The sequence below is a fragment of the Antedon bifida genome, chromosome 10, assembly GCF_963402885.1.
Source record: "Antedon bifida chromosome 10, ecAntBifi1.1, whole genome shotgun sequence".
NCBI lineage: Eukaryota > Metazoa > Echinodermata > Crinoidea > Comatulida > Antedonidae > Antedon > Antedon bifida.
Genome location: NC_136235.1, coordinates 12,693,679 through 12,720,938, shown reverse-complemented (window position 1 = coordinate 12,720,938; position 27,260 = coordinate 12,693,679). Strand labels below are relative to the sequence as shown.

General features: G+C 33.0%; 1 protein-coding gene and 2 non-coding genes across 5 annotated transcripts in view; 2 read left to right on the top strand and 1 right to left on the bottom strand.

Annotated features, from left to right (window-relative positions):
- The first annotated feature begins 12,325 nt into the window (after nucleotides 1-12,325).
- On the top strand, nucleotides 12,326-12,397 carry Trnad-auc (transfer RNA aspartic acid (anticodon AUC)). The gene has a single exon. It is a non-coding gene; the product is annotated as a tRNA-Asp (tRNA).
- A 292-nt stretch (nucleotides 12,398-12,689) lies between these two features.
- On the top strand, nucleotides 12,690-12,761 carry Trnad-auc (transfer RNA aspartic acid (anticodon AUC)). Its single transcript has one exon. It is a non-coding gene; the product is annotated as a tRNA-Asp (tRNA).
- Nucleotides 12,762-14,564: 1,803 nt separating this feature from the next.
- LOC144853666 (C2 domain-containing protein 5-like) overlaps nucleotides 14,565-27,260 on the bottom strand; it is a 38,132-nt gene continuing 25,436 nt past the window's right edge. For all 3 annotated transcript variants that reach the window (XM_078711425.1, XM_078711427.1, XM_078711426.1), the window contains 14 exons: nucleotides 24,735-24,809; nucleotides 23,259-23,321; nucleotides 22,780-22,881; nucleotides 21,942-22,058; nucleotides 21,034-21,094; nucleotides 20,363-20,424; nucleotides 19,656-19,736; nucleotides 18,964-19,053; nucleotides 18,260-18,320; nucleotides 17,666-17,749; nucleotides 17,465-17,508; nucleotides 16,432-16,554; nucleotides 14,957-15,103; nucleotides 14,565-14,872 (listed from right to left, as the gene is read on the bottom strand). In XM_078711425.1, coding sequence (XP_078567551.1) covers nucleotides 14,741-14,872; nucleotides 14,957-15,103; nucleotides 16,432-16,554; nucleotides 17,465-17,508; nucleotides 17,666-17,749; nucleotides 18,260-18,320; nucleotides 18,964-19,053; nucleotides 19,656-19,736; nucleotides 20,363-20,424; nucleotides 21,034-21,094; nucleotides 21,942-22,058; nucleotides 22,780-22,881; nucleotides 23,259-23,321; nucleotides 24,735-24,809 — 1,242 coding nt within the window. In that variant the 3' untranslated portion in view covers nucleotides 14,565-14,740. The remainder of the gene's footprint in view (nucleotides 14,873-14,956; nucleotides 15,104-16,431; nucleotides 16,555-17,464; nucleotides 17,509-17,665; nucleotides 17,750-18,259; nucleotides 18,321-18,963; nucleotides 19,054-19,655; nucleotides 19,737-20,362; nucleotides 20,425-21,033; nucleotides 21,095-21,941; nucleotides 22,059-22,779; nucleotides 22,882-23,258; nucleotides 23,322-24,734; nucleotides 24,810-27,260) is intronic.

Sequence of the window (27,260 nt, the reverse complement as noted above, 5' to 3'; positions counted from 1 at the left end):
ACTACTGGACGACTGCACTGTTGTGGGGGAAGAGAGAAGAATTGATAGATAATTGTTAGCGCGCCAACAACGGATCCACCAGAATAAAATACAAAAAAGATGCCTATATAGGCCTACAGAAAATGGAACGTTTTAAAAGTAATAATTATAATATTTAATAACATTTTTTTCATAATGATTTATTATGCAGTTCTGGATCTGTATATAGAATTGTAATGTCAAACTTACGTCAACGTATTTATGTTGTTTCCTGTATATTCATGTAAAATCAAAAATTAATTCAGCCATTTACTGGTATAATTTTGTACAGAAATAAATAAGGCCTAATAGTAGGCTAGTTCTAACTAACAGAATAGAATTAAAAATATGAATGCTATTTACAACGAAGGATTTTCTAGTTCTACAAAGATTTGCTCTTGGAGGTCGTAGCCTAATACCTGATCTATTTAAGTTATAACAGTAATGTAACGGATGAGTGGGGTCTTTCATAATATTGTTTACTTTTTCAAAAATACTCTTTTCATAGATAAATGAACAAGGCGTTAGATCAGCTTTAATAATACGTTGTGCAATTTTCGGGAAATTTTTAACCCATTTTAAATTGTTTTGTAATGTTTGTTTGCGCGATAACGTCCACAATTTCAAGTTGTCGTCAAGCATAACTTGCCTATATTGAATTGAGATCAGGGAATCTATGCCCTCATTGTCACTTTGACTATGCATGTTGCTCCTAGCATAACTTGCCTATATTGAATTGAGATCAGGGAATCTATGCACTCATTGTCACTTTGACTATGCATGTTGCTCCTAGCATAACTTGCCTATATTGAATTGAGATCAGGCAATCTATGCACTCATTGTCACTTTCACTATGCATGTTGCTCCTAGCATAACTTGCCTATATTGAATTGAGATCAGGGAATCTATGCACTCATTGTCACTTTTTCAAGTTATCGTCAAGCATAACTTGCCTATATTGAATTGAGATCAGGCAATCTATGCACTCATTGTCACTTTGACTAGACTATGCATGTTGCTCCTAGCATAACTTGCCTATATTGAATTGAGATCAGGGAATCTATGCACTCATTGTCACTTTGACTAGACTATGCATGTTGCTCCTAGCATAACTTGCCTATATTGAATTGAGATCAGGCAATCTATGCACTCATTGTCACTTTGACTAGACTATGCATGTTGCTCCTAGCATAACTTGCCTATATTGAATTGAGATCAGGGAATCTATGCACTCATTGTCACTTTGACTAGACTATGCATGTTGCTCCTAGCATAACTTGCCTATATTGAATTGAGATCAGGGAATCTATGCACTCATTGTCACTTTGACTAGACTATGCATGTTGCTCCTAGCATAACTTGCCTATATTGAATTGAGATCAGGGAATCTATGCACTCATTGTCACTTTGACTAGACTATGCATGTTGCTCCTAGCATAACTTGCCTATATTGAATTGAGATCAGGCAATCTATGCACTCATTGTCACTTTGACTATGCATGTTGCTCCTAGTTTTCAGGTGTTTCTCAAAAACTTAAACAAAGACTTCAAACCACTCAAAATAAAGTTGCTAGGTTTATATTAAATAAAAAAAAAACACATATTGGTAAAGACGAACTAAACCAAATCGGTCAATTATGTCTAGAGGTATAGAAGTTGTCAAAGCATAAGATATGGAAAATCAGTACCTTATTAATTTGATTGAAAAGTTTAAAAGAGTTTCATCTAACTACCGTTATGACTATAAGTAGTGTAAATGGTTTTTCAGTTCCTAAAACGTTTTATTATACAGGCATCAAGGCTTGAAATAACCTACCTCAATCCATTCAGCAAATTGAAAACAAGAGTAACTTGAAAAGAGAAAATTGTTAAATCACATTTCAGAGTGAAAACAATAAATCAGACCAAAAGAATGAAAATAAGAAGCAAAGAAAAGAGATGATAAAAAAAAGCAAGCAATGTTGAGCAGACAAATAAAGCTGTTGAGAGAGCAAGTAATATAAGCAAGGGTATGAAAAATTACAGATTTCGCAACTACTAGCAAAACAGATGCCTCTAATACCAAAGCGATAGTTGCTAGAGAGCAGTTTGCATCTAGCAAAAGGAAAAAGCTTACTGAAAGTGGAGCAAAAAATGTTGAAAAGAGAGATAGAAAATCTGATTCAGTAAGTTAAATTACGTTGTTCTTGCTTCAACTGTTAACTCAGTAAATTTGATATAATTATTGAATTAGAAAAAAAAAACGAATAAGAAAATTATAAGAAGAAGAAAATATTTAAATGGCTGGAAGATCAATAATTTGATGTTGCATTCCTCCAAGAAACACACTTTAAGATGTAACAATTTGTTGTGGAATGGAGTCATGTTTCATAGTTTTGGTACAAGTAATAGTAGGGGTGTATCAATAATTATTTTTTAAGCCAGATCAAAGTGATATTGAATGTAAATATACAGACGAAGAAGGTAGAATGATTATTGGAGGTGATATGAATTGTATTTTAGAAAGGAAATTAGATTAAAAAAATAGTGTAAATCAATACGACAAGTCACCATCTGTTTTAAAGAATTGCACGACAAAAAATAAATTAATAGATATATGGAGACAGTATCACAAAACAAAAACTCAATGTACGTGGAGAGGCAAAAGAAGGTTAGATCTTTGGTGCATCTCAAGTGCCCTTTATAAAAATGGTGATGTGATGTCTACCAACATAAAACCATCAATATTTTCTGACCATCAAGCTGCTATCTCATTAAAAATATTAAATAATCAACAAAAAACTGGTCCAGGAATATGGAAAATTAACTAGTGTAAAGATGAAGAATACAACATAAAAAAAAAGGATTATTGAAAATATAAAAAAATGAAAATAATCTTACTTCGGACGTACTGTGGGAACTACTTTAAAAAAAAATAAAAGAATTTTCTGCAAAATAAAGAAAAGAGATGAATGTTAATAAGTTAAACCTAACTATGGAAGTCAACGCATTAACGAACAAACTTACAGTAATATCGCATACGATCAAAATATAGAAGAAAAATTAAAAAATGAAACTAATGACTTAGGTTTAGACAAGATTTATCATTGTGAAGCAAAATGCGCCATAGTCAGATCAAGAGTTAAATGGTTTGAAAAGGGAGAAAGAAATAACAATCTTTGTTTAGGATTAGAGAAAAATAATGCAAAAAGAAAACACATTACTATGATCTTAAAAAGGAATGGAAAACATACCACAGATGTTCACGAGATACTAGAGGAACAAAATAAATTCTATGAACATCTGTATTCAAATAAAATTCTAACAAAAAATAAAATAAATATTTACAAAATACTACAGTTAAAAAACTCTCGGAGAAAGATAAAATGGAATGTGAGGGAATATTAACAGAAGGAAAACTAACAAAAGCAATATCTAACATGAAGTTGAACAAAAGTCCAGGTTCTGATGGACTAAGTGTCGAATTCTATCGTCATTTTTGGGAATATCTAAAATATATTTTGTGTAATTCTTTAAATTACAGTTATAACAATAATAGTTTAAGTAACTCATAGAGGTTAGGTGTAATAAATCTTTTATTTAAGAGTGGAAAGAGAGAGTGTCTCGAAAACTGGAGACCAATTACATTGTTAAATGTAGATTACAAAATAATGGCACGTGCTCTTTCAAACAGACTAACAAAAGTATTAGGGTCTATTATCAGTAATGATTAAAAAGGATATATTAATGGGAGATTTGGGGGAGAAAATATTAGAATGGTTGAAGATGTGTTGTCTTATACGAAAGAAAAGCAAATACCAGGAGCCATGATTTTTCTTGACTTTGCTAAGGCTTTCGACTCAATAGATAGAAAACTAATGTTAAATGTTCTAAACAAATTTGGTTTTGGTTTATCTTTTGTACATTGGATAAATGTAATATACACAGGTACTAGATGTATGGTTAAAATAACGGATGGGTTTCAAAAAGTTTTAATATGGAATGTGGAGTACGTCAAGGTTGCCCATTTTTTCTGCTTGTGTTTTTTTTTACTTGTATGTTAACTCATAAGATAATTTATCAACATGTCTTGTTTTTTAAAACTTTCTGTATTATCTATAATAATACATATCTGATTGTTATTTAACTTTAAAATGATAATAACCCGTGACTAGTGTACATGTTACAAAGTATATTATAATAAATATACAGTTTGTGGTACAGCACGTATATATAGTTCTGAAAAGAACTGTTTCTCAGTTCTGAATTATAAATGTGGTATACGATAGGCCTATACTTTATTTCAACATATTGACTTGAAAACCTTCAAACAATATATTATATAACACAATGCTTATAGAGCTAAAATTAGATACAAATTTCCAATTAAAAAAGTATTTTAATTACTTAATAATTATTTTTAAGTCAAGTGTTAAGTGACCATGGTTAAATTAACTAATTATCAGCTAGTACACAACTCTCAAACAATACTTATTCATTGCAGCAAATGCATAGTTAATTTTTATAAATATATTTATTTTTAGTGTCAGTAATTTATGTTATCACTTTGTATGTATCTTTATGATGATTTTTCTAATATATTCAAATCAAATCAATCAATCGACAATAAAATCACGATTCTCGTATCGTATCTGCCGTTTGGTGGTCTCTGTATAATTAATTCTCTCTGAATGCTTAATTTATATATTTCAACTGTATTTTTCTAGCAGGACAAAAAAGATGTCAGTATTCGGGGCCCTCTTATACCAGTACATATTCAGGACCGTCAACTTTCAATAAGCCATACATGGTAAAATTTCATTTAAAACACATTATAAAATATAAGCACATTTAGTGAGCAAGATAAAAATATCGAATGTCTTTAAATAACAATCTTTATTCTAAAGGTCAATTTAATTTTAGTCCTGATTTTATTAATTGAACATAACTGTTTTCATAACGAACATCTAGGCCTATTAAAAATGGTTATATACCACTTAATTATACTTACGCCTCATGTCATAGACTAGCCAATCATGCGACTGCTGTATTTTCTAGTATACATACTCATTTTTTAAATAAAACAACACTTCCTCTGGCAATTCATTCTATCATCGTTCCAGGTTTAAGGTCGGAAACATCAAAATCGAGGAAGAACATCGGGTTTCTAATATTCTTCAGTACGGTACGTAGGTTTGATATTATATACCAACTTGTTTATTAGGAATATTTTTTAATATATATTTAAATAGTTGTTGTTGAATATGTCATTTTAATATCATATAATATCCACTTTGACAAACTATTGTTATCGATCATCACGTTAAGTAGCGTTCAATCGACTCAATTTCCTTAAGTTTAATAATGACTTTAAATTAAGGTACCAAAACATTGCTATTCCTTTCAAAATCGATATTCATTTTTTTTGGTTTGTATTTACGTAACTAAAAACCACTTAAAGTTCATTGTGATTTAGTTTCACTGATTTTTAAATGGCGGTTCAGTTAGATATTCAACTATTATTAGTTGCATTCAGCAATTCAGTTTCAATATCTTTAGGCCGTAGACAATATTGATTACACTTGATTATAGTTACCTTATGATTATGTTCGATTGCTTAATGAAATTTAATTTAATATTAATTTGTAGTAAAAAGGTGCAAGAGGAGTAGAAATCGTTTGGAAAGCATACATCAAGCTTTTAAAATACAATCAAAATAAGACGTTGTTGAAGAAAGGACTACTTGAAACTGTTTATAATAACTGTTGAGCAACCCAGGTAAATACATAAATCAGAATCATCATTACAATGATCATCACGGAAAAATATACATTGTAAAAAATGTGATGTGCCCATTATGATGTCATATCACTACCATATTTGGGTGTATATATAGTGTATATATAGTGTAGATAGAGCTTTAGATAAAAAAAATCGTAGTTCTAACAAAGCATTAATAACTTAACGTCCCAAACTATGACGTCATAATGGCACCGTTTTTGTGTAAGTTCGATATTAATGAGGTTCTGAATAGTAAAAGACAACGAAGAATTAGCCTATCACATTGATGGTCATAATACTCGTATTTGAATTTAATTTTATGCGATTGATTGATTGATCGATTGAGTGATTGATTGAACGAAATTTATTTTACAGAATCATGGATAATCTGACCAACTTGACGATTGATGAAACAACGTATGAAGATGGTAACAGTCAAAAAGGAATATCAATACTTGCAAGCACTTGTTTGGTCGGTGTAACGATTATTCTCATCAATACTATTACGCTGTTAGCATTTATGACAGAGAAGAAACTACGCACATACGCAAACAGGTATATTATAAACCTAAATATGATAGACTTAGCAACGGGTTTGATCGTTCTGATCGGCGGAATCTGCTTCGCTCTTCCAGATGATCCACATTGCATCAAAGGAAATCTGGTTGTCAAAGACATCCACAACATCCTTCTACTAGCATCCAACCTTAACATCATAACAATTGCTTTTGATAGACTGTATGCAATATATTTTCCATTCAAGTACAGAATTAACCGAAGTAAAATAAAGACAGTGGTCACGTGTGCTTCGCCTTGGTTGGTTTCTGTAGTAATATGGATGCCTCTGAAAACATCTTTGGACATTTTACAAGAACCTGAAAACACGAGTTTTTATACACTGCCGGAATACTACAACTACGTCTGGTCTGCTGCGTTTGTGACCGGCATATATTTCTGGGGCCCTTGGCTTATCATTAGTTTAATTTACGGAAACATACTTTATAAGTTAAAGAAACGAAATTCTAACAAATCATTATTAAGTTTAAAATCGCCAAATAAATCTGAAATTATGAGGCCTACTAGCACATCATTAACACAAATAACAGATAGTAATCTGCATCATAAAATAGGCACATTATCAGATATCGATTCATATTGTAAATACATAAATACTGGTTTCGAAATGCCAGTTTATAGAAATGCGCTTGTTCGAAATAACGCATCTCAGATCAACTCACATAGACGCTCATCCTCCGACAGCACGGGTGGATTACCAACAGACAACAAAACGTCCAATGGAGAAATAACATTTTCCAAAAAACAAACTAAAATTCTCGACAAAAAAGGCGTACATTTACCAATCGGTAACTCCTTTGACGAGCAAGCCACGACATTTAAACACACATTGGCTAGTGAATCTTTAGACGAGACAACTTTAACACTTTCCGATACACCAGTCAAAACTCTTAAATCTGAAAATGACATACGTGTTTCGATATTTTCCGACAACAAGCACATTACCACACCTTCCGATAAACATAATCGCCCATGGCTTTATAAACAACGTTCTGCATCGTCTCACCATCAAACTAATATATCTTCTGCTGATACACAATCTACCATATCTCACGGTGACAGACCACTTTCCACAATATGTGAGAATATACCTCCACATTTGGAAACAGACAAGATGACTACCTCCTCTTATTGTAATAAACCTACAACCACGCGCAAAGAATCTGCTACATCTGACAGACAAATTGAAAGAAAATCTAGTAAAACTAGTACTTTATCAGATGATACACAAATGTGTAAGTCGAAAGGTGGACGAATAACTGGCAATGGTAAAGAAGAAAATGAGAAAAAGAAATGGTTTCGCGGCAGTAACAAAACATATTTAACCCTTTGTCTAATCATACTATTTTTTGTTTTGACTTGGTCTGGCTACTCTCTTTCAACCATAATTTTGGCTTGGCAGCAACATACGCCCTCAGTTGAATCGAAGAATGAACCTTTAAGTATTTTATTCAGGGTAACGTATGTATTTAAGTATGCAAACAGTATCATGAACCCGTTGGCCATAATACTATCACAGCCTACTATGCGTGTTACTCTTCGTCGTATGATCAAATGTTCATCTGATTAATGTTAACAAAATACGTATATCATTTTTGTTCCCCGTGCACGATTTTATGTGAAGGATAGCCGATCTAGGATGTGTCCGTGATGTAGCATCTATGTGTTTCACATAAAACAACTGTATCATAGACCCTAACCGAACTCCGAACAGTATTGTTTGTTCAGTATGAGTATAATGTAGTCTATAGTATTTCAATATTTGTAATGTTATGTCATAATTAATAATGTGATTCATAATTAAAGAACTATCTTTGATTTGTATGTATTTTTGCGATTAAAGGACATCTTTTTAATAATTAATCATTTAATATATCTGAAGAAAGAACAATGATTAATTTTAAAATGTCGAGCGGCGTTTTTTGTAAGAAATATTTCTTGTTTATTTTGTCTTTTTTATAAGCTTTTTTGTTGGCAAAAACTTTATTAAAATCACAAAATGTCGTATTCAAAGTATTTACTGTATTCATCTTTATTTTTAGTTTTATTATATTATTTTATTATAGTTTTGAGGGACATCTTGTCAAAAGAAGGATTACACTTAAGTTTGATTACACTTCAATCATAACATTTTAATCCTACGGCCGTAATGAAGTGCAAGTTGTTTCTGTATTATCTGTTTTTTATCAACCGTTAAAATGAATCCTAAGTATGTGCTAATAAATATTTCTGTAACCCTACAATGTTTTCTATTCGATTTGTATGCCTATTAATTCCTTATATTATTTATCTCCGCCAAGGAGGTATATGTAATCGATCGCGTGTGTTTGTTACTTGGCCAAATTGAAAATTGGCCAAGTATGTTGATCTGTTTGGTTTGTGTGTTTGTGTTTGTTTGTCATCACTCTAGCGCTCACAATTTTGATTCGAATGACTCCAAATTACTGCCATACATGTCGACTGGTGCAAGGACGAGACTGCCCATTTTTGGTGAAAATCCGGACCATGGTCCCAATTCTGGACCACTTTTTAGAATTATTTTCAGACCTGCTAGTGTTAAAAGATAGGACAGAATTTTCAAAAGCCGCTGAGCAGTCTTAAATTAACAAGTAAACTGAAATTGCATTTTCTCAAGAACTACTTGTCCAAAAAACTTCATTTTTGTACAAGAGGCAAGAGTTATAATTGGTGATTTAAATTTAATTTAAAACATAATTTGATTTAATGTGCACTATTTTTTATGCGAGTAGTTTAAAAAAACCTATTTCTTTTCAAATTCACTCGTTTGATTTTCGCGTTGCTGTTCTATTGTTACTCAACTGAAGCTATTGTTAATTGAAAGGCTTGTTACATAACCATTACACCAAACTCGCATGCACAAATATATATATTTTTTTTTCCCGGAGAAATCTTATGTAGGAAAATTTTACAGTAGGCGGAGGTATGCACTCTCGGAGTGGCTTTCTAGTTACTATTATTATTATGCGCATTTGATTGCACTACACTATTCATTCACATTTATTCAATTATTTCACAATAATAACTGGGGCCCGCCCTGGAAGCAATAGCTTGTCTCGTGAGGGCCCCTACAATACAAATATGCAAAATACATAAAAAGAAATACTGTATACAACAATAAAATAAGTAAAAAAGAAAAAGATAAAATATTGAGCATAACAAAAGTTAAAAGTTGAAATGGCTTATAGGTAACGTTTTACAGATATTTTTTTAAAGTAATTAAAGATACAGAAAGTAGTGATATGACATCATCATGTCCATATATGGGCACATCACATTTTTTGTCATTAAAAGTTTGATAGTGTAGACAAGGCTTAAGGCCCGTTTCAAATATATTTGCGCGAATTCAACCCGCAGAAAAAAACAATTGCACTATTATTTTCCACAGCGAAATGCGATTTTCATTTCCATTGAACAGGAGTTGCGGAGTTTATAGAATGTGTTTTCAATCGTGAGGTACTCCATTATTCAGCTCCCCAGTTCAATCTGGTTGCGGTACACAAATACAAGATAAAATTGTAAAATGTATTTGATGCTATACAACATATCCAACAAAACATCTAAAGCATTTAACATTTAATATGTCTTTTAAAATAATTACCCGAACTAATTTACTAAAAACTTCATCTAATCAGAGATTGGTGCTTGAGTATCTTCAATTATAGGCCTAAGCAATTTATTCAATTAGATTCAATGAACAACTAATTTGCTTACTGCTTGAGCCTACAGTGGATGTATTGTACATTTGATGAATCGGCAAATTGTGTATTTAGAGTCAACCTAATAATTCAATAAAACATCCAACAGCAAATACGTAACTCGCAAATTAATGATTGGTTACCACCTGAGACGCAACACAATGACGCAAACATGACTGACAAATTAAAGCTATGGATTACTCGAACTGTCGATGCTTGTCATTGGTCGTCAACTCGCTTACGTTGCGTCGTCAACGTCAGCGTTACATCTAGGGATGTCACTCACATCCAAAATGTAAAGTACATTTGGTGGCGTTTCTCATAATCGTTGCCTCAATTGAGAGCTTTCGATTTGTGACGACTCTTGATTAATCGATTTTCTCACGACAGTATACCTATTCTTCCCCATTTATTTGGACACGAGAGCCTCTCGTGGAAGGAGGTTTTTCAGGTCCGTATTCATAAAAGGTAGCTTTGTGCACCCGATTCTCGGAACTGTATCTATATTTCTCCATTATCGGTACATCACAGGTGCTTCTCCATTATATCATAATATCATATACCACAACTAACCTAACAATATTACCGTATTTCTATGATAATTATTGGGCATATATTGTTGTATGTGGAGATATACAGCACTCATGAGAACCATGTATATATGTCATATTTTAAAATAAAGCATGCGTACTTGCGACCCGAATTGCACTGTGTCAGCTGGCTAGTAGGTTGATTATTCAGGGGTATGGCTTAATAGACCTATAGGCTATAGGCCATACCAATTCACTTAGGATTGATCACTAAATTACAATGGTTAACAACTAAGCATGAATGCATGCTATGTTATTTATGGGATCGATCACCTGATTACGATTTTGTATTTTTCATTTATTTTTTCCTCGTCAACAAACAACTTTTATTCTTCTATGTCAGCGTTGGAGACAGAAGAGGACGAGAAGAAACATTATATTAAAAACCTTATAAAGAATAATAATAATTGCGACATTTTTATAGCGCCCCTTTTCATGAATAATCATGCTCAAAGGCGCTTTACGTGTAGCACATTATTACCCGGTCAATTTTTTGGATCAAACACGTATGGAAACATACTCCCATAATGCAGCTAGTACTCAGCGAAAAGTTATACACCTGGGTTGAGAGAGGCAAATGTAAAGCATGTAAAGTGTCTTGCCTGGATACAAGCAATGCGGCGAGAGTTGGATGGATTCGAACCACGATCTCACAATCAGTAATCCAACACACTGCGCCACACGCCTCCCTCTTTTACTTTTTTCACTCTGGTGTACTATTGTAAATGTACTTCACTACTACCTGGGTGGTGCTGGAGAGTAACAAAATTGTTGTAATTTTGTCTTAACAGTTGGGGAAGACTGGGGATTTATAGAAATTGTACTTGAAGTAGGAATAATGTTGGGGGTAATTGCTTCGGAATTGGGGTTTTTCTGACATTCATAAAGAAAAGAATTGTTTTGGCAAACGTTACCATTACATTCATTATTTTCAGTGGCGTAACGACTTTGAGCGCTCACTGGCTAAACGCTTATGGGCGCTCACTGGCTAAACGCTTATGGGCGCTCACTGGCTAAACGCTTATGGGCGCTCACTGGCTAAACGCTTATGGGCGCTCACTGGCTAAACGCTTATGGGCGCTCACTGGCTAAACGCTTATGGGCGCTCACTGGCTAAACGCTTATGGGCGCTCACTGGCTAAACGCTTATGGGCATTAAAATATGACAAAAAAGGCTAAAAACGCACGGGTTCCAGCATTGGAAGGCCACTTAGGGTTCCTAATCTAGGGGCCTTAGTTACGCTACTGATTATTGTTGTCTATATAATCGAGAGTTTGTTTGTTCACCGATAGTTCAAATCTGTCTCGAGAGCCATACAGTAGTTGCGGCTGTGCGACACAGTTTGATTTTAGTTATATAATATATACACATCAGGCACAGAACATGAATTCTAAACCGCCCGGTGGTACAGCGGACAGCACTAGTCCCTCAATTGTACGCACGCGCACCAGAGATCAAATTGATACGCCCTCATCTTATATTATATATATCTTGTAACAATATATCTTATATATATATATATATTACATAGATGTAAATACGTGAACGTGATTGGTTGAAATATATATCGCGTGCGTACAACTGAGGACTAGTGCTGTTCCGCCGTACCACGCCGAGAATGTTAAAGAGTCGCTATCCAATCGAGTTCGAACAATACCATGAAAGCCCCAGTGGTCTAATGGTTAGGACATCTGCATATCAAGCAGGCGGTCCGAGTTCGAGTCTCGGTTGGGGCGACTTTTCCTCATTCTCACAGATTTCCTCATCTTTATCGTTTCAAATTAATTAATTAAATTTCAGTATATCACCGGGCGGTTTAGAATTAATGTTCTTTGCCTGATTTGTTTATATATATAAAAGTATCTCTTCGGAGATCCCGCCTCGTGAATAAAAATACTGTAAGATGAGGGCGTATCAATTTGATCTCTGGTGCGCGTGCGTACAACTGAGGACTAGTGCTGTTCCGCCGTACCACGCCGAGAATGTTAAAGAGTCGCTATCCAATCGAGTTCGAACAATACCATGAAAGCCCCAGTGGTCTAATGGTTAGGACATCTGCATATCAAGCAGGCGGTCCGAGTTCGAGTCTCGGTTGGGGCGACTTTTTCTCATTCTCACAGATTTCCTCATCTTTATCGTTTCAAATTAATTAATTAAATTTCAGTATATCACCGGGCGGTTTAGAATTAATGTTCTTTGCCTGATTTGTATATATATATATATATATATATCTCTGGTGCGCGTGCGTACAACTGAGGACTAGTGCTGTTCCGCCGTACCACGCCGAGAATGTTAAAGAGTCGCTATCCAATCGAGTTCGAACAATACCATGAAAGCCCCAGTGGTCTAATGGTTAGGACAACTGCATATCAAGCAGGCGGTCCGAGTTCGAGTCTCGGTTGGGGCGACTTTTTCTCATTCTCACAGATTTCCTCATCTTTATCGTTTCAAATTAATTAATTAAATTTCAGTATATCACCGGGCGGTTTAGAATTAATGTTCTGTGCCTGATTTGTTTATATATATAAAAGTATCTCTTCGGAGATCCCGCCTCGTGAATAAAAATACTGTAAGATGAGGGCGTATCAATTTGATCTCTGGTGCGCGTGCGTACAACTGAGGACTAGTGCTGTTCCGCCGTACCACGCCGAGAATGTTAAAGAGTCGCTATCCAATCGAGTTCGAACAATACCATGAAAGCCCCAGTGGTCTAATGGTTAGGACAACTGCATATCAAGCAGGCGGTCCGAGTTCGAGTCTCGGTTGGGGCGACTTTTTCTCATTCTCACAGATTTCCTCATCTTTATCGTTTCAAATTAATTAATTAAATTTCAGTATATCACCGGGCGGTTTAGAATTAATGTTCTGTGCCTGATTTGTTTATATATATAAAAGTATCTCTTCGGAGATCCCGCCTCGTGAATAAAAATACTGTAAGATGAGGGCGTATCAATTTGATCTCTGGTGCGCGTGCGTACAACTGAGGACTAGTGCTGTTCCGCCGTACCACGCCGAGAATGTTAAAGAGTCGCTATCCAATCGAGTTCGAACAATACCATGAAAGCCCCAGTGGTCTAATGGTTAGGACAACTGCACATCAAGCAGGCGGTCCGAGTTCGAGTCTCGGTTGGGGCGACTTTTTCTCATTCTCACAGATTTCCTCATCTTTATCGTTTCAAATTAATTAATTAAATTTCAGTATATCACCGGGCGGTTTAGAATTAATGTTCTGTGCCTGATTTGTTTATATATATATATATATATTTGCACTGATGAAGGGCTAGTGTTGCCCGAAAGCTCTGCTAACTTTTCTGGCTGTTTTACTTTGTCGTTTTGATTTAGCTTTTCGCTTTTTTTTTGTATCTCCATTGAGATCCAGCCACTGATACCCACTGCATTGTCATTTTGCCTTTGGATTTATATATATATATAATTAATTAATTAATTAAATTTCAGTATATCACCGGGCGGTTTAGAATTAATGTTCTTTGCCTGATTTGTTTATATATATATATATATATATATAAACACATTAGGCAAAGAACATTAATTCTAAACCGCCCGGTGATATACTGAAATTTAATTAATTAATTTGAAACGATAGAGATGAGGAAATCTGTGAAAAAAAAGTCGCCCCAACCGAGACTCGAACTCGGACCGTCTGCTTGATATGCAGTTGCCCTAACCATTAGACCAATGGGGCTTTCATGGTATTGTTCAAACTCGATTGGATAGCGACTCTTTAACATTCTCGGCGTGATATATATATATATATATATATATCATAAATTTTAAAAGAACTTTTTTTGTATACATGTATTTTTGTCACATAAACAGTTTTTGATTTGCTTATCATAGATATATTACAATATCTCTATGCTTACATAGAGGTTAAACAAGAAATAAAATAACATGAAGGGTTTTTATTACATAGCACATGTACTGGTGTAGTAATATTGCATGTATTGATATACAATGGTAAAACAATCTGGTACTATAACAATTATTTTAAAACAATAATCATTATTTATTCTCACTCAAGGTATACAGTATACAGCATACTGGTTTACATCCATTTGTCATGATCCACTTTGCGGAATTATACGAGGCGATGAACCACGAGAATCACCACCCCATTGTCCAATGTACGTCACATCGCTATCATACTGGACATGTACTGCATCACCGCTGACGTTTACCAAACATTGGCACTGTATTGAACAAAATTTAAAAAAATCATGAAAAATAATTTTTTTTCCTGAGAATATATGAATATGTTATATTATTAACTGTACCTGATTTTTATGTGGGTTTTCCATTAATATGCAATCAATCATAGCGTGAACAACAAGAGCATTCCCTCCTAATGCGGCTACATGTGATCGTACCATTGCATTTACTTCTGTGATAAAATGGTGCATGAATCCATTTACGCCACCACCCTACAAAAAGATAATGATTAACGCAAATAAAGTTTTCTTGGAACATTTTATTCAAACTACTGTAGGCCCTTATTCAAACTGGGTACTTATTCAACTTGGCACTTATTCAAACCAGGTATTTATTCAAACTACTGTAGGCCCTTATTCAAACTGGGTACTTATTCAACTTGGCACTTATTCAAACCAGGTATTTATTCAAACTACTGTAGGCCCTTATTCAAACTGGGTACTTATTCAACTTGGCACTTATTCAAACCAGGTATTTATTACCTCCGCCAAGGAGGTTATGTTTTCACCTCTGTATGTTTGTGTGTGTGTTTGTGTGTGTGTGTGTGTCTGTCTGTGAACAGCCTGGAGGCCACAGTTTTTATCCGATTCTCACCAAATTTGGCCACAATGATCTATGCCCCAAAAGCTCGGACGAGTTCGAATTTGAGGGGAAAAGGTCATAGGTCAAGGTCACAAATAACAAAAACTATTTTACTGCCTAGAGACCACAGTTTTTATCCGATTCTCACCAAACTTAGCCACAATGATCAACGACACATCATATAATTGTAGTTAAATTTTGAAGGGTCAGAGTCAAAGATCAAGGACCACAAAAAACAAACAAAAAAGAAATAAAAAAATAATAAAAACAAAAAAACCTCAGTGGGACTTGAACCAGCGATCTCAACTGTGAGAGGCTGGATACATAACCATTACACCACACTGTAATCCACAACTTTGTAGTGTGCAGTTAGCATATTTACACTTAACTAATAAAAAAAAATGTAAAAAAAAAATATTCAGGGGGCATTTTATGTAGGGGAATTTTACAGTAGGCGGAGGTTTGTACTCTCGGAGTACCCTCTAGTTCAAACCACTTTAGGCCCTTATTCAAACTGGGTACTTATTCAACTTGGCACTTATTCAAACCAGGTATTTATTCAAACTACTGTAGGCCCTTATTCAAACTGGGTACTTATTCAACTTGGCACTTATTCAAACCAGATATTTATTCAAACTACTGTAGGCACTTATTCAAACTGGGTACTTATTCAACTTGGCACTTATTCAAACCAGGTATTTATTCAAACTACTGTAGGCACTTTTTCAAAGTAGAAACTTATTCAAACCAGGTACATATTCAAACTTGCGATTTATTCAAACTGGGCATTTATTCAAACTGGGCACTTATCCAACTAGATACTTATTCAAAGTGGGTACTTATCCAACTAAGCATCTATACAAACTGGACATTTATTCAACTTAGCACTTATTCAAACCAGATATTTATACTATTTCGCATACAACTGGAGATATTTTTATTCATTAATTCAAACTACCTGTATCAATGATGTTGATTCACGGATAAAGAATATGTTGATATAACCAAGATATTCATCGATTTGTGCTCCTGGAATGTTAGGTAATGGCGTTAGCTGAACCTCTCGGCAAGCTGATAAGTCCTTGACAAAAAATAAATAACATAAATAGAAATTGGAAAAAACAACAACTTTGTTAGTACAGCAGTAGAGTATTATTAATGATAGCAAGTTGTAAAACAAATAAACAATTTAATTTGTTTTCATTTTGTTTAATATATTTACATTAAAAGCTCAGACATAAAGGATTGATTTTTATAGCTATTAAAAAACACTATTATGTCACATAGATAAAACAGCTGGAAACAGCTTTATTCATTTTATTTCATCCATCAACAAATAAACATGGTTACAATATATCAATGCTTAATAAATAGTTTAGATAAAAAGTAAACAGCCAGACACATTTTTTAATGCATGAATTTAGAATAAAAATAGCATCCTACAGGCCTACTGTATCTAGATTTCTCCATTTTCATAGGATCATTCGGTAATACATCACATTGTTTCTCCTTTATATCCTAATATCATATATAATACAGCCACCACATGTGATACACATATTACCGAATATTTCTATGATACTGGGCAAATATTGTAGTATGTGGAGATATACAGCACTCATGAGAACCATGTATATATGTCATATTTTAAAATAAAACATGCGTACTTGCGACCTCAATTGCATTGTGTCAGCTGGCTAGTAGGTTGATTATTCAGGGGTATGGCCTATAGCCTTAGGTTCAGTAGTTATTTACTTGGGATTGATCACCAAATTACCATAAATAAGCATGAATGCATGCTATTTATAAGCTCGATCACCTTGGTCAGATGTTTTGCCCTACTCTGACGTAATTTGTACTTCATACTAAGTACATTTGAGAATACTTGCGAAAAAATAATAATGGCTATAGTGCTAAAACATATAAGTGTGCCTTAATAGGGGTGTTCCCTAAATACGGGTGTCACAAAGGAGGGGTCCTAATGTAATTACCTTTATATGTAGTTTTTTGTCTAACTTTGAAGACGCTTTCAATCCTGAAAAAATTAAAATTTATTCAATTAAACATTACAATATATTAGGGGCAAAGAACGAAACTTAATAGCGCCTTTTGAAATCGAGTACAAAATACATTAACTTCTGAACAAATTGTTATTGTTTGATGTTGGAATACAAAATAAAAGTATTAACAACCTTTGACTGGCGTTTGCGTCTGCTGTGGTATTGATACCTCTTCCATTGCAAACATGAGGTCTGCGTCATCAGAGTTCCTAGAGCCTTTAAGATATAAAAAATGAACTGCCATTTTATAATTAAACATTGACAAATTTATGAAAGCTTGCATTGTGGCATTTCATTTATTCTGTCAAAAAAACAATTGTTCGAGACCTCCTTAGTCTCCTGATAATCACAGGAAGGTTCCCAATTTTTCGAGTCATTCTCCCATTATTTTTTGGATATATGGTGATGTATGATATGGAAAAAACATTGTGCTTTTCCTGCTTTTGCCGTCTGGAACACGCCTGGCATATCCACTATTTACTATAGATGCCAATGCCTAATAAAGTTTTAATTTTTTAATTTGTATAGCTCTCTCTCTTCTTTTACTATTCATAAATTCTCCCGATATTACACATTTCTAAGTTGAGAATGGAATAAAATTATAGTCCTGCTACTGACTCCAACTCCTGACCAACGTCAATTAGCTTATACTGTACCAAGGACTTATAATAATATAAACAAATATTTAGTTTTAAATTACATGACCAGATGTGAAACAATTCATACCTTTCTTTTTTGGTGTAGCTTTTGAATCCGATACAGCTAGCAATGCACCTGTTACCCATATCTAAGAAGCATCAAATTAAATTTAAATTAAAAGACGCTTACTATATTAATATAATAATAATAACAAAAATCTTTATTTAAAAAAAACAACACCTTTATCCTTGCCATTTGATTGGTTGATTCATAGCACATGCCTGGTATTATTTCCTCTCACTTTTAATGGTTGTTGGTACTATTGTACGCTCAGGTTATTAAACATAATGACCATTTTGTGCAACATGATAGCCTAGTGAATGATGTGTGATACATAACAAGTGTATTTCACCTATAACAACTCTTAATATATTATACGTGTTCATTCATGTTCATTATGCCTGTTCACTATTATGCTTTCATATTGTACGCGGCATACAACTCCATAGGTCTGAACCAGGAAAAGATAAGTGGAAGCCACCTCTTATGACACTGATCTTTTGTTCGTTATGACAGCTCAAGGTACAAGTTTATAGATACGAAAGTCATGCATCAACGATTTTTACCTCTAGCCAATCAAATTTAGGCCTACTCTTGCATACCAGATGTTCACCCAAATTGTTGACACTTCAGTTTCAAACTTATTATTATAATGACATTGCTTGCCATACGAAAGCATAACTCCTGGATCTGAACATACAGTACCTTTATTTGCAATAACTAATCCATACCTGAACAATTTCATCCTCAGGAAGAGCAACATCAAATTGTAGCGAACATAAGCAACAGGGACTTAGTGCCCTCAGTTTAAAGCACAGAGTCTACAAGAATATTAAATAACGTTTTACCAGCAACTTGTCTTTTGATACCTTTAAATTATTGCTAAGGATAACCATAAATTATTAAATTCACTATATTTCTTGAAGGTGGCAATCCTGTTCACAGGATAAACATAACACAAGATGCTTCAAAAAGTCTTTATTACAAATAATTAAGAATAGAGTTGTTTTTTTTGGTCATCAGAAAAGAATCCTGGCTAGTAGGCAAACATCAGCAAGTTTGGTTCTCACTTAGATGGAACGCAAGGATGTAAGTGTTTTGACCAATCACAGTATGGTGGATCATCCAAACAGTTGCTTGTGATTGGTCAACTCTTTGTTACTTTGGTAAAGTGCAATGAATCATTTTCATAGTTTAGAGTGTAGAGATCTTGCATAAGAATAATTTAATTTAATTAATTGTAGTTACAATAAACAAACTGGACATTAACTACATTCATATCATTGTGTTATTAGGGAACTTTCGAATTGCGAGGACCGACGCATTGATGTGTTGTCGGCCGTTACATACAGACTATTTAAATTGCGCATAATTTACATAATCTAAGGTCGTAGGTCGTTGCAAATCGAAAACTCGCTATTACCTGAAGAAGTGTTTCAAATATTCGTGACATATTTTGATTCGTTGGATGCTTCATACTCTGCCGCCAAACAAGATTCAAAGTCTATAAAACAAAATATTCTCAATTCAAAACTAATTGTTCCTGAAAATCAACTAGGAACCACAACCATAAATGAAATTGGCATTTGTATACACTTCTTATCATTTCAGATCACTGAGTTGAGTGGCTTTGCGGTTAAGACAGGGGCATAGCAGCACAGGTTCAATGCTTTTCTTGACAATTCTTCTCGGAAAAAGATTTTAATAGTTCAGTGTACACATCTGGATTTCTGTGTGCACTTTAAGAACCAGTGCATCTTTACGAAGAAGTAGGGGTTGTCTCGGTGTAATTTGTCAGCCTTGCCCATTGACTGACAACTGAGTTCTCTTTGGTTGGCAGTTTGACACAAAGAAACCATTTGGTAGTTTATTGTATGTGATAAAATCTGGTCCACTGTTATGCGCTTTGTTGGCCCTAGGTATATGTGCTTCAATATGCGACAATTCACAGTCAATAAATATACTCAGAGATTGTATGTTGTAAAGTACAGGTATCAAATAATTAAATAACTTCAAAATATTGAATATTTTAATTTGACCTCACCAACAATGTGACTCGTTTGGATTTCATATTCAAAATATCCAGAACCTATTCTTTTTAAATTTTAATAAACTAACAAGTAATCTAACCTGTACTTGTTTTGTTAAGTTGAGATCTCCTGGCATTTTTTCAGTGCTGCAACTAAAAAATCCTACAAAATAACAATGACATATTATTATGTAAACAACCAAGTATAGAATGAAGAATGTTAAAATAGAAATTCATCAAACAAAAAATATATTAAAAAAACAAGAGTTGACATCTCTCCTAATGCCTCTTTCACACAAATAAACACAAATTTTATAAAATCTTCATAGCATTGTACACAATCATTCTTTTTTTAGGATTAATTGGGTTGTCCTGAATTCATCATCAAATGTTTTTCTTTTGTTTTCTCTCTGATGTTGCTCGAAAGCTCTGCTAATTTTTCTGCCGGTTTTACTTTATCGTTTTGATTTAGCTTTTGGCTTATTTAATTAGCATTTAAAACAGCACTGTCATTTTTTCAGTAATTTGCCTTTGGATCTATTTATAAGATAATATATAATTAATTATTTTACATTACCTAATGGCCTATTAAAAGTTTGTCATCTTTATTTGTTCATGTTTAAAGCTCTGTTTACACTATCAAACTAGTTTGACAAAGAAAGTGTGATGTGCCCAAATATGGTAGTCCATATATGGGCACATCACATTTTTGTTGTCACATAAAGTTTGATAGTGTAGACAAGGCTTTAAATATGAATAGATTTTTAAATACCTGCTGGCAAATCTCGTTCAAGCAAGGCATCAGCTATGTCCTTATTGTCAGCATCATCAATCTAAATCAATCAAACCAAAAGAAAATGATAGTAAAGTATCTTGAATAGTGCAAACAAATGACAAATGTGCCAAAAAACAACTTGTTTAATACTAAGGTAAATTACAATAAATACTTAATAGCAAACCACAAAGTAATCATAAACTTTTATCTTTATAAATTCTATTTATTTTAATTTAATTTTTATTGTTACATGTTTATGTATTGTCATATTTCATTTTTACATTTAAATGTATTCAACATTCCACATTTATTTATAAACAGTTCAAGAAATAAAAGCATACATTTACGATCATTTAAACAGTAACAATAAATAAGAACTGTTTTAGGGATCGGAAAAAAGGGGTCCCTAAAGATCAGCTAAAGATATAATTGAAGTGAAAAAAACATGTTTTTTTATACTCCGAGTGCACAGTACGCATAAAACAGTTTGCTCGCATTGGAATTCGCAAAATGCCATGATTCGCGTAGAAAGTTGATTAGAAATTAATTTTGCGCATTTTAAATCTTAAATGCGAGTGCGCGCATAACTTTGTGTGAAACATGCCAATTTTAATTCACAGAAAGTTGAATCTTGATATGAATTAAATTTTCGCCAAGTGTCAATACAAAATGACTTTTGGTTTTTAATCTATGATCAATCATTGAAATTCATAAAATCGCTCTAACATTTTTCAAAAATAGGAGCTGAGCAACTTCATGTAAATGTCAATATGTTGACAAAGTTACAAAATGTTATGTTTACACGTTTTAGAGAAACGCGACGCACAAAAATAGGGTGGAAAGAAAGAACAATAATACATAAACAAAAAATGTTGATGTATGAATAAATCAATAATTATACTTACTTCCAATATATAGGTGTCCCTATATTGAGTACCAAGTAGAGAGTCATTTAGGTCATCGACATCTTGTTGGCTATCAGAGTGTTTTGGACTATCTGTTAAACCTTCAGGTGTCTGGTCCTTTTAAAAATAAAACTACAATCTGTCTCACAAATGTTGTAATGATATGTTTTGCACTAATAAGGTTAGGGTACCCTTGTATCCCATGTCATAAATCTGGCTGATTTTGACCATTTTTCATTAAGTACCATTTGCATCTTTAAATATTTTAGGTTGATATTTTGTTTTGATTATGCAATTTGCGATAGAAAAAGTCCCTTTTATTTTATAACGATGTGGATATACAGTAAATGAAAGCACTCAGAAACTGAGTGAAGTACTTGAAAAATAAATCAGGAAAAACTGTATTCGGGAAAAGAGGGCTCAATACTTGATATTTCAGTCCTTGTTAAAAGAATACAGAGGTAAGTCAAATTTTAATATAAGCTTTTGTGACGTAACCAATAATATTAATTAATATTTCTGAAAATCAATAGGCATGTTCTGTAAGTATATACCTATTATGACACAAACATTTAGGACGATACCTTAAACATTGTGGATGCTATCATGCTAACAAACAAACAAAGCAAATACTATACTTAGCAAAATTCTATTTTGCCAAGTAATAAAGCTATTAAATATTATAACTAGAGAGTCAACTAAACAGTTCAAAAAGTAACTTTAGAGAGGGACTCCACTATAAGCCTGCATCAGCCAATCATATTAACCAGTTTGAAACCCTGCCCACTACTCGGTCATGCGTAGTGCACCAGTGTGCTGAGTGAACGGAAGAACCTACTGTAGTTTTCAGGTTGTATTGCTCTTTATTTTTCACAATTGCTTCTGAAATCCGTTTCTGTAAACTAATAAGTTCTTTGTTATCTTCATCGACAGTACCAGACTGTTAAATAAAAGAAAACTTAATTACAAAATACAAATATAAAAGGTAGTATTCTTCGTTAAATTTAAAAGTGGATGATTAATTAAAAGTAAAGTTTGCGGTACACCACGTATATTAGTTCTGAAAAGAACTGTTGAGTTTCTTGATGTTTCGATCAATATGCTTTGATCGTCCTCAGGAGTGAGGACGATCAAAGCATATCATTTTATGTATATACAGCAAATGTTTTTATTACAACTCATTTAACATTTAACATATAAATGAGAGGAAAAAATATGCTTACAAATATAATATTTATAACAGAGTATGATAATATAGGTGGGACGAACCCACACAAGACAAAAAAAAAGAATGATTGTACAGCCGAGTAAACTAACCTTTCCTGTCAATTTTAATGTTGAGGGGGGAGGAAGTGCGGCAATATAAACAGCTGTTCCGGTCTAAAAAAGAAAAGATAAATGTCATTTGCATAGTCTATTATGGAACTGCTTTCCTTCTTTTTTTTTGGTTATCTTAGGTTATTTTATGGATCATTGTTGTGTATAAAGCGCTTAGAAACATTTTTTTAAACAACAGAACAGAATTATAAAAAGAAATAATTACAATAATTTCTGATTCGTACTCTCATTGATATTTACCACTGCTCATCTTAATAAAGTAGATAGAGGCACCCAAATACTCAATCAATGATGTAATAATAGCCACTCATTGATATTTACTACTGCTTATCTTAATAAAGTAGATAGAGGCACCCAAATACTCAATCAATGATATAATAATAGCCCACTCATTGATATTCACTACTGCTCATCTTAATAAAGTAGATAGAGGCACCCAAATACTCAATCAGTGATGTAATAATAGCACACACATTGATATTTACTACTGCTCATCTTAATAAAGTAGATAGAGGCACCCAAATAATCAATCAATGATGTAATAATAGCCCACTCATTGACATTTACCACTGCTCATCTTAATAAAGTAGATAGAGGCACCCAAATAATCAATCAATGATGTAATAATAGCCCACTCATTGTATTTTGTTATTTCAAATTATGTAAATCTGATTGTTATTGAACTTTAAAATGACCATAACCCGTGACTAGTGTACATGTTACAAAATATATTATAATAAATATACAGTTTGTGGTACAGCACGTATATATAGTTCTGAAAAGAACTGTTTCTCAGTTCTGAATTATAAATATGTGGTATACGATATACTTTATTTCAACATATTGACTTGAAAACCTTAAACCTTGAAAAAAATAAACACAATGCTTATACAGTAGAGCTAACATTTTAAATTAGCTACCAATTTCCAATTAAAAATAATTAAGTATTTTAATTACTTAATAATTATTTTTAAGTCAAGTAACCATGGTTACTGATCAAAAAAGTTGGCACAAATTGCAATTAGCTTACATTCGCCGCACAGTCACAGGTTTACATTTTCCATCAAACTAATTATCAGCTACAGTAGTACACAACTCTCAAACAATACTTATTCATTGCAGCAAATGCATAGTTACCAACCATCTCACATTGTGCAGAATTTCAAAGTGATTTTTTATGAAACACATATTTTAGAAAAACACATTCATGGTCACAAATTTGATCAAGAAAGTGTGACAATTTTTATAAGCATTTGAGAAGAAATGTATTCAAATTAATTGGTTTATTAAAATTATAAAAAGGACTTGTGCGCGTAATTTATCTGTTAATCATCACCACACATATTAATCACAAAATATTTAATAATATACATTGTTCCACCAGCATTTAAAATCTTATGTTGGTAACTATGTAAATTAAGTGATCTGTTGAACAAGAATAAGAATAAGACATACAGCTGTTCCTACAAGTAATTCTTCACCCACAATCATTTGAACTCGAAGGCCAAACAAAGCATTCATTCCCTTCACCTGAAAAATAATGAATCAAGAATTTCAATGTTTATAGATACATTTTAAAAAATTAAGCAACTTTTTAATGCTTTCTTGATCAGGTTTATTTGATTAAGTGTTTGTCTTAAGCTAATGCAGAACCTACTCAAACATGCACACATCAAGCATGTAAAAATGTATAGCATGTAGTGGACTAGGATTAGGAGGCTAGTCATCGTTGCTTGTGTCCAAAAATCAAAATAAATTTAGTAGTAAGATTTCATGATTCACTCTTGTTACGATCTGTTACCTCTCTGTTGCCATAGTCTTAATCTTACTAACAGTTACATTAGTATGTTTAGTGTGATAATGTTCTAATAAACATGCAGGCCTTGCATTGTTATTGAGGTCAATAAGTTCATTATTGAATATCGAAACGTGGCGGGCTGAAGGCGCTTGACCTTTGACAAGATCGTCTAAAATTGTTAAGCATTTTTCCTTACAATACTTTAGTCCATGGGATTTAGCTAAAAAATGACCCTTTTCTCACACAAATTGCAAGAAAAGGTTTTTTTGATGAAATGTGTTCTTTAGACCCTACTGAACACATTTATCAACGTTAGGACATTTTTCGACAACGGGAAGTAGCCTAATTTGCATAATTAAAAATGGCCGCCATTTTTAATAACACACTCTGTATCTTGGAAACCGCTAGTCACAGATACTTAATTATGGTGTCAAAATCGTTAGAATATATGTTTTTATATTCACTTTATTGAAAAAGTTTGTCCAAAAATGAATGGAAGTGCTATTTCTAACATTATTGACCTTTGACCTTGAATTCTCATATCTCAGCAACCACTAATCGGAGATATACAAATTAGGGCTTAAATTGTTCAGAAACTACACATTTATATCCAGTCTAATGGCATGTTTTTGCAAAAAATGGCGGATTCTAACATTATTGACCTTTGACCTTGATTTTTCATATCTTAGCAACCACTAATCTGAGAGACACACAATATGGCTCAAACTGTTCAAAAACTACATATTTATATTTAGTCTAATGGCATGTTTTTGCAAAAAATGGCCGATTCTAACATTATTGACCTTTGAACTTTGCACTACATAAAATCGCATAACTTTGAAAATATTGTACATATGAAATTATTTTTAGTGTCAAATTGTTCAGAACATACATGTTTCTATAGAGTCCAATGACACATGATGTCCAATAATGGCCTATTGTATGGTTATTAACATTTTAATATATTTGAAAAGGATTTAAACCCGGAATCTTCTTCATGTGGACATCCATTAGAACATGTGATTTGGCACTCTAAAATGTAAGAGTTGCAACGTTGACTTATTATGTTTAGTTTAAAGTAGGCCATGGTACATTAAATTTATAACCATAAACTATTGCATTCATCCATAAACTGCCTACAAGTTTACACGTTTGTTTATTTTATTTCTTATCGTCTTCGCAGCTGAAGCTGAATTACAAGATATTTATATTAAAAGCATTAAAATTGATGGTTAAAAAATGGTAAAAATTAAACCACATAGAAACATGGTACATACACAATACATTCACGTAAAAAAAGTACAAAAACAAATTATAAAAGGTTAAAAACTATACACCACTATGGATGGTTATTGAAATGAATAAATAAATTCCATACGAAACTGAGGTCTTTACTGTATACGGTGAAAATATTGCAAGTGGTGGTCAGCCTAATTATGAGTCTCGATAGCCAATTAATTAAACTAAACTAAATATGTTGCATAAATATCGATCTTTTAAAATTCCAGTTGTCAACAATGCGTCTAGTAGTAGAAAAGGCCTTCTTAATAAGACTATGTTTCAACCTAAAAGAATGCCCTCAAGAGTGATGCTATCCTTACCAAAATATAAACTAAATAATCTTTAGAAATTTGTTTGTTGAATATGCCATTTAATGCCAATTTAATTTGATCAAAAAATAAATTACTAACTTGAAAAAAACTTTAATAAACCTGCAAAATGGCATGGCCTATTTAAAGTATGTACAATATATCATAAAAAAAACTACATCTTTGTTGGCTCTGTTAATAGTGTCAACACCAACTTTCTCCTGAGTAAGATGTAAGACCTAATTTAAAATTTATTTATAATCCAAACCTATAATGTATGTATACATAGTCTAATATTTTTTTTTTTAAAGTGAATATTTTCAACTGGTTACATGCACATTAAATTACCACCATATTCTAAACAAGTAGTGCCAAATCACATGTTCTAATGAATGCCTACATGAAGAAGATTCCGGGTTTAAAAATCCTTTTCAAATATTTTATTTATTTATTTATTTTATTTTATTTTATGTCTTTAGGCAATGTGGCCAAGGTGATTTTAACACCATAATTAAGTATCTGTGAATATAGTTCAAATGTTAATAACCATACAATAGGTCATTATTGGACATAATGTGTCATTGAATTCTATAG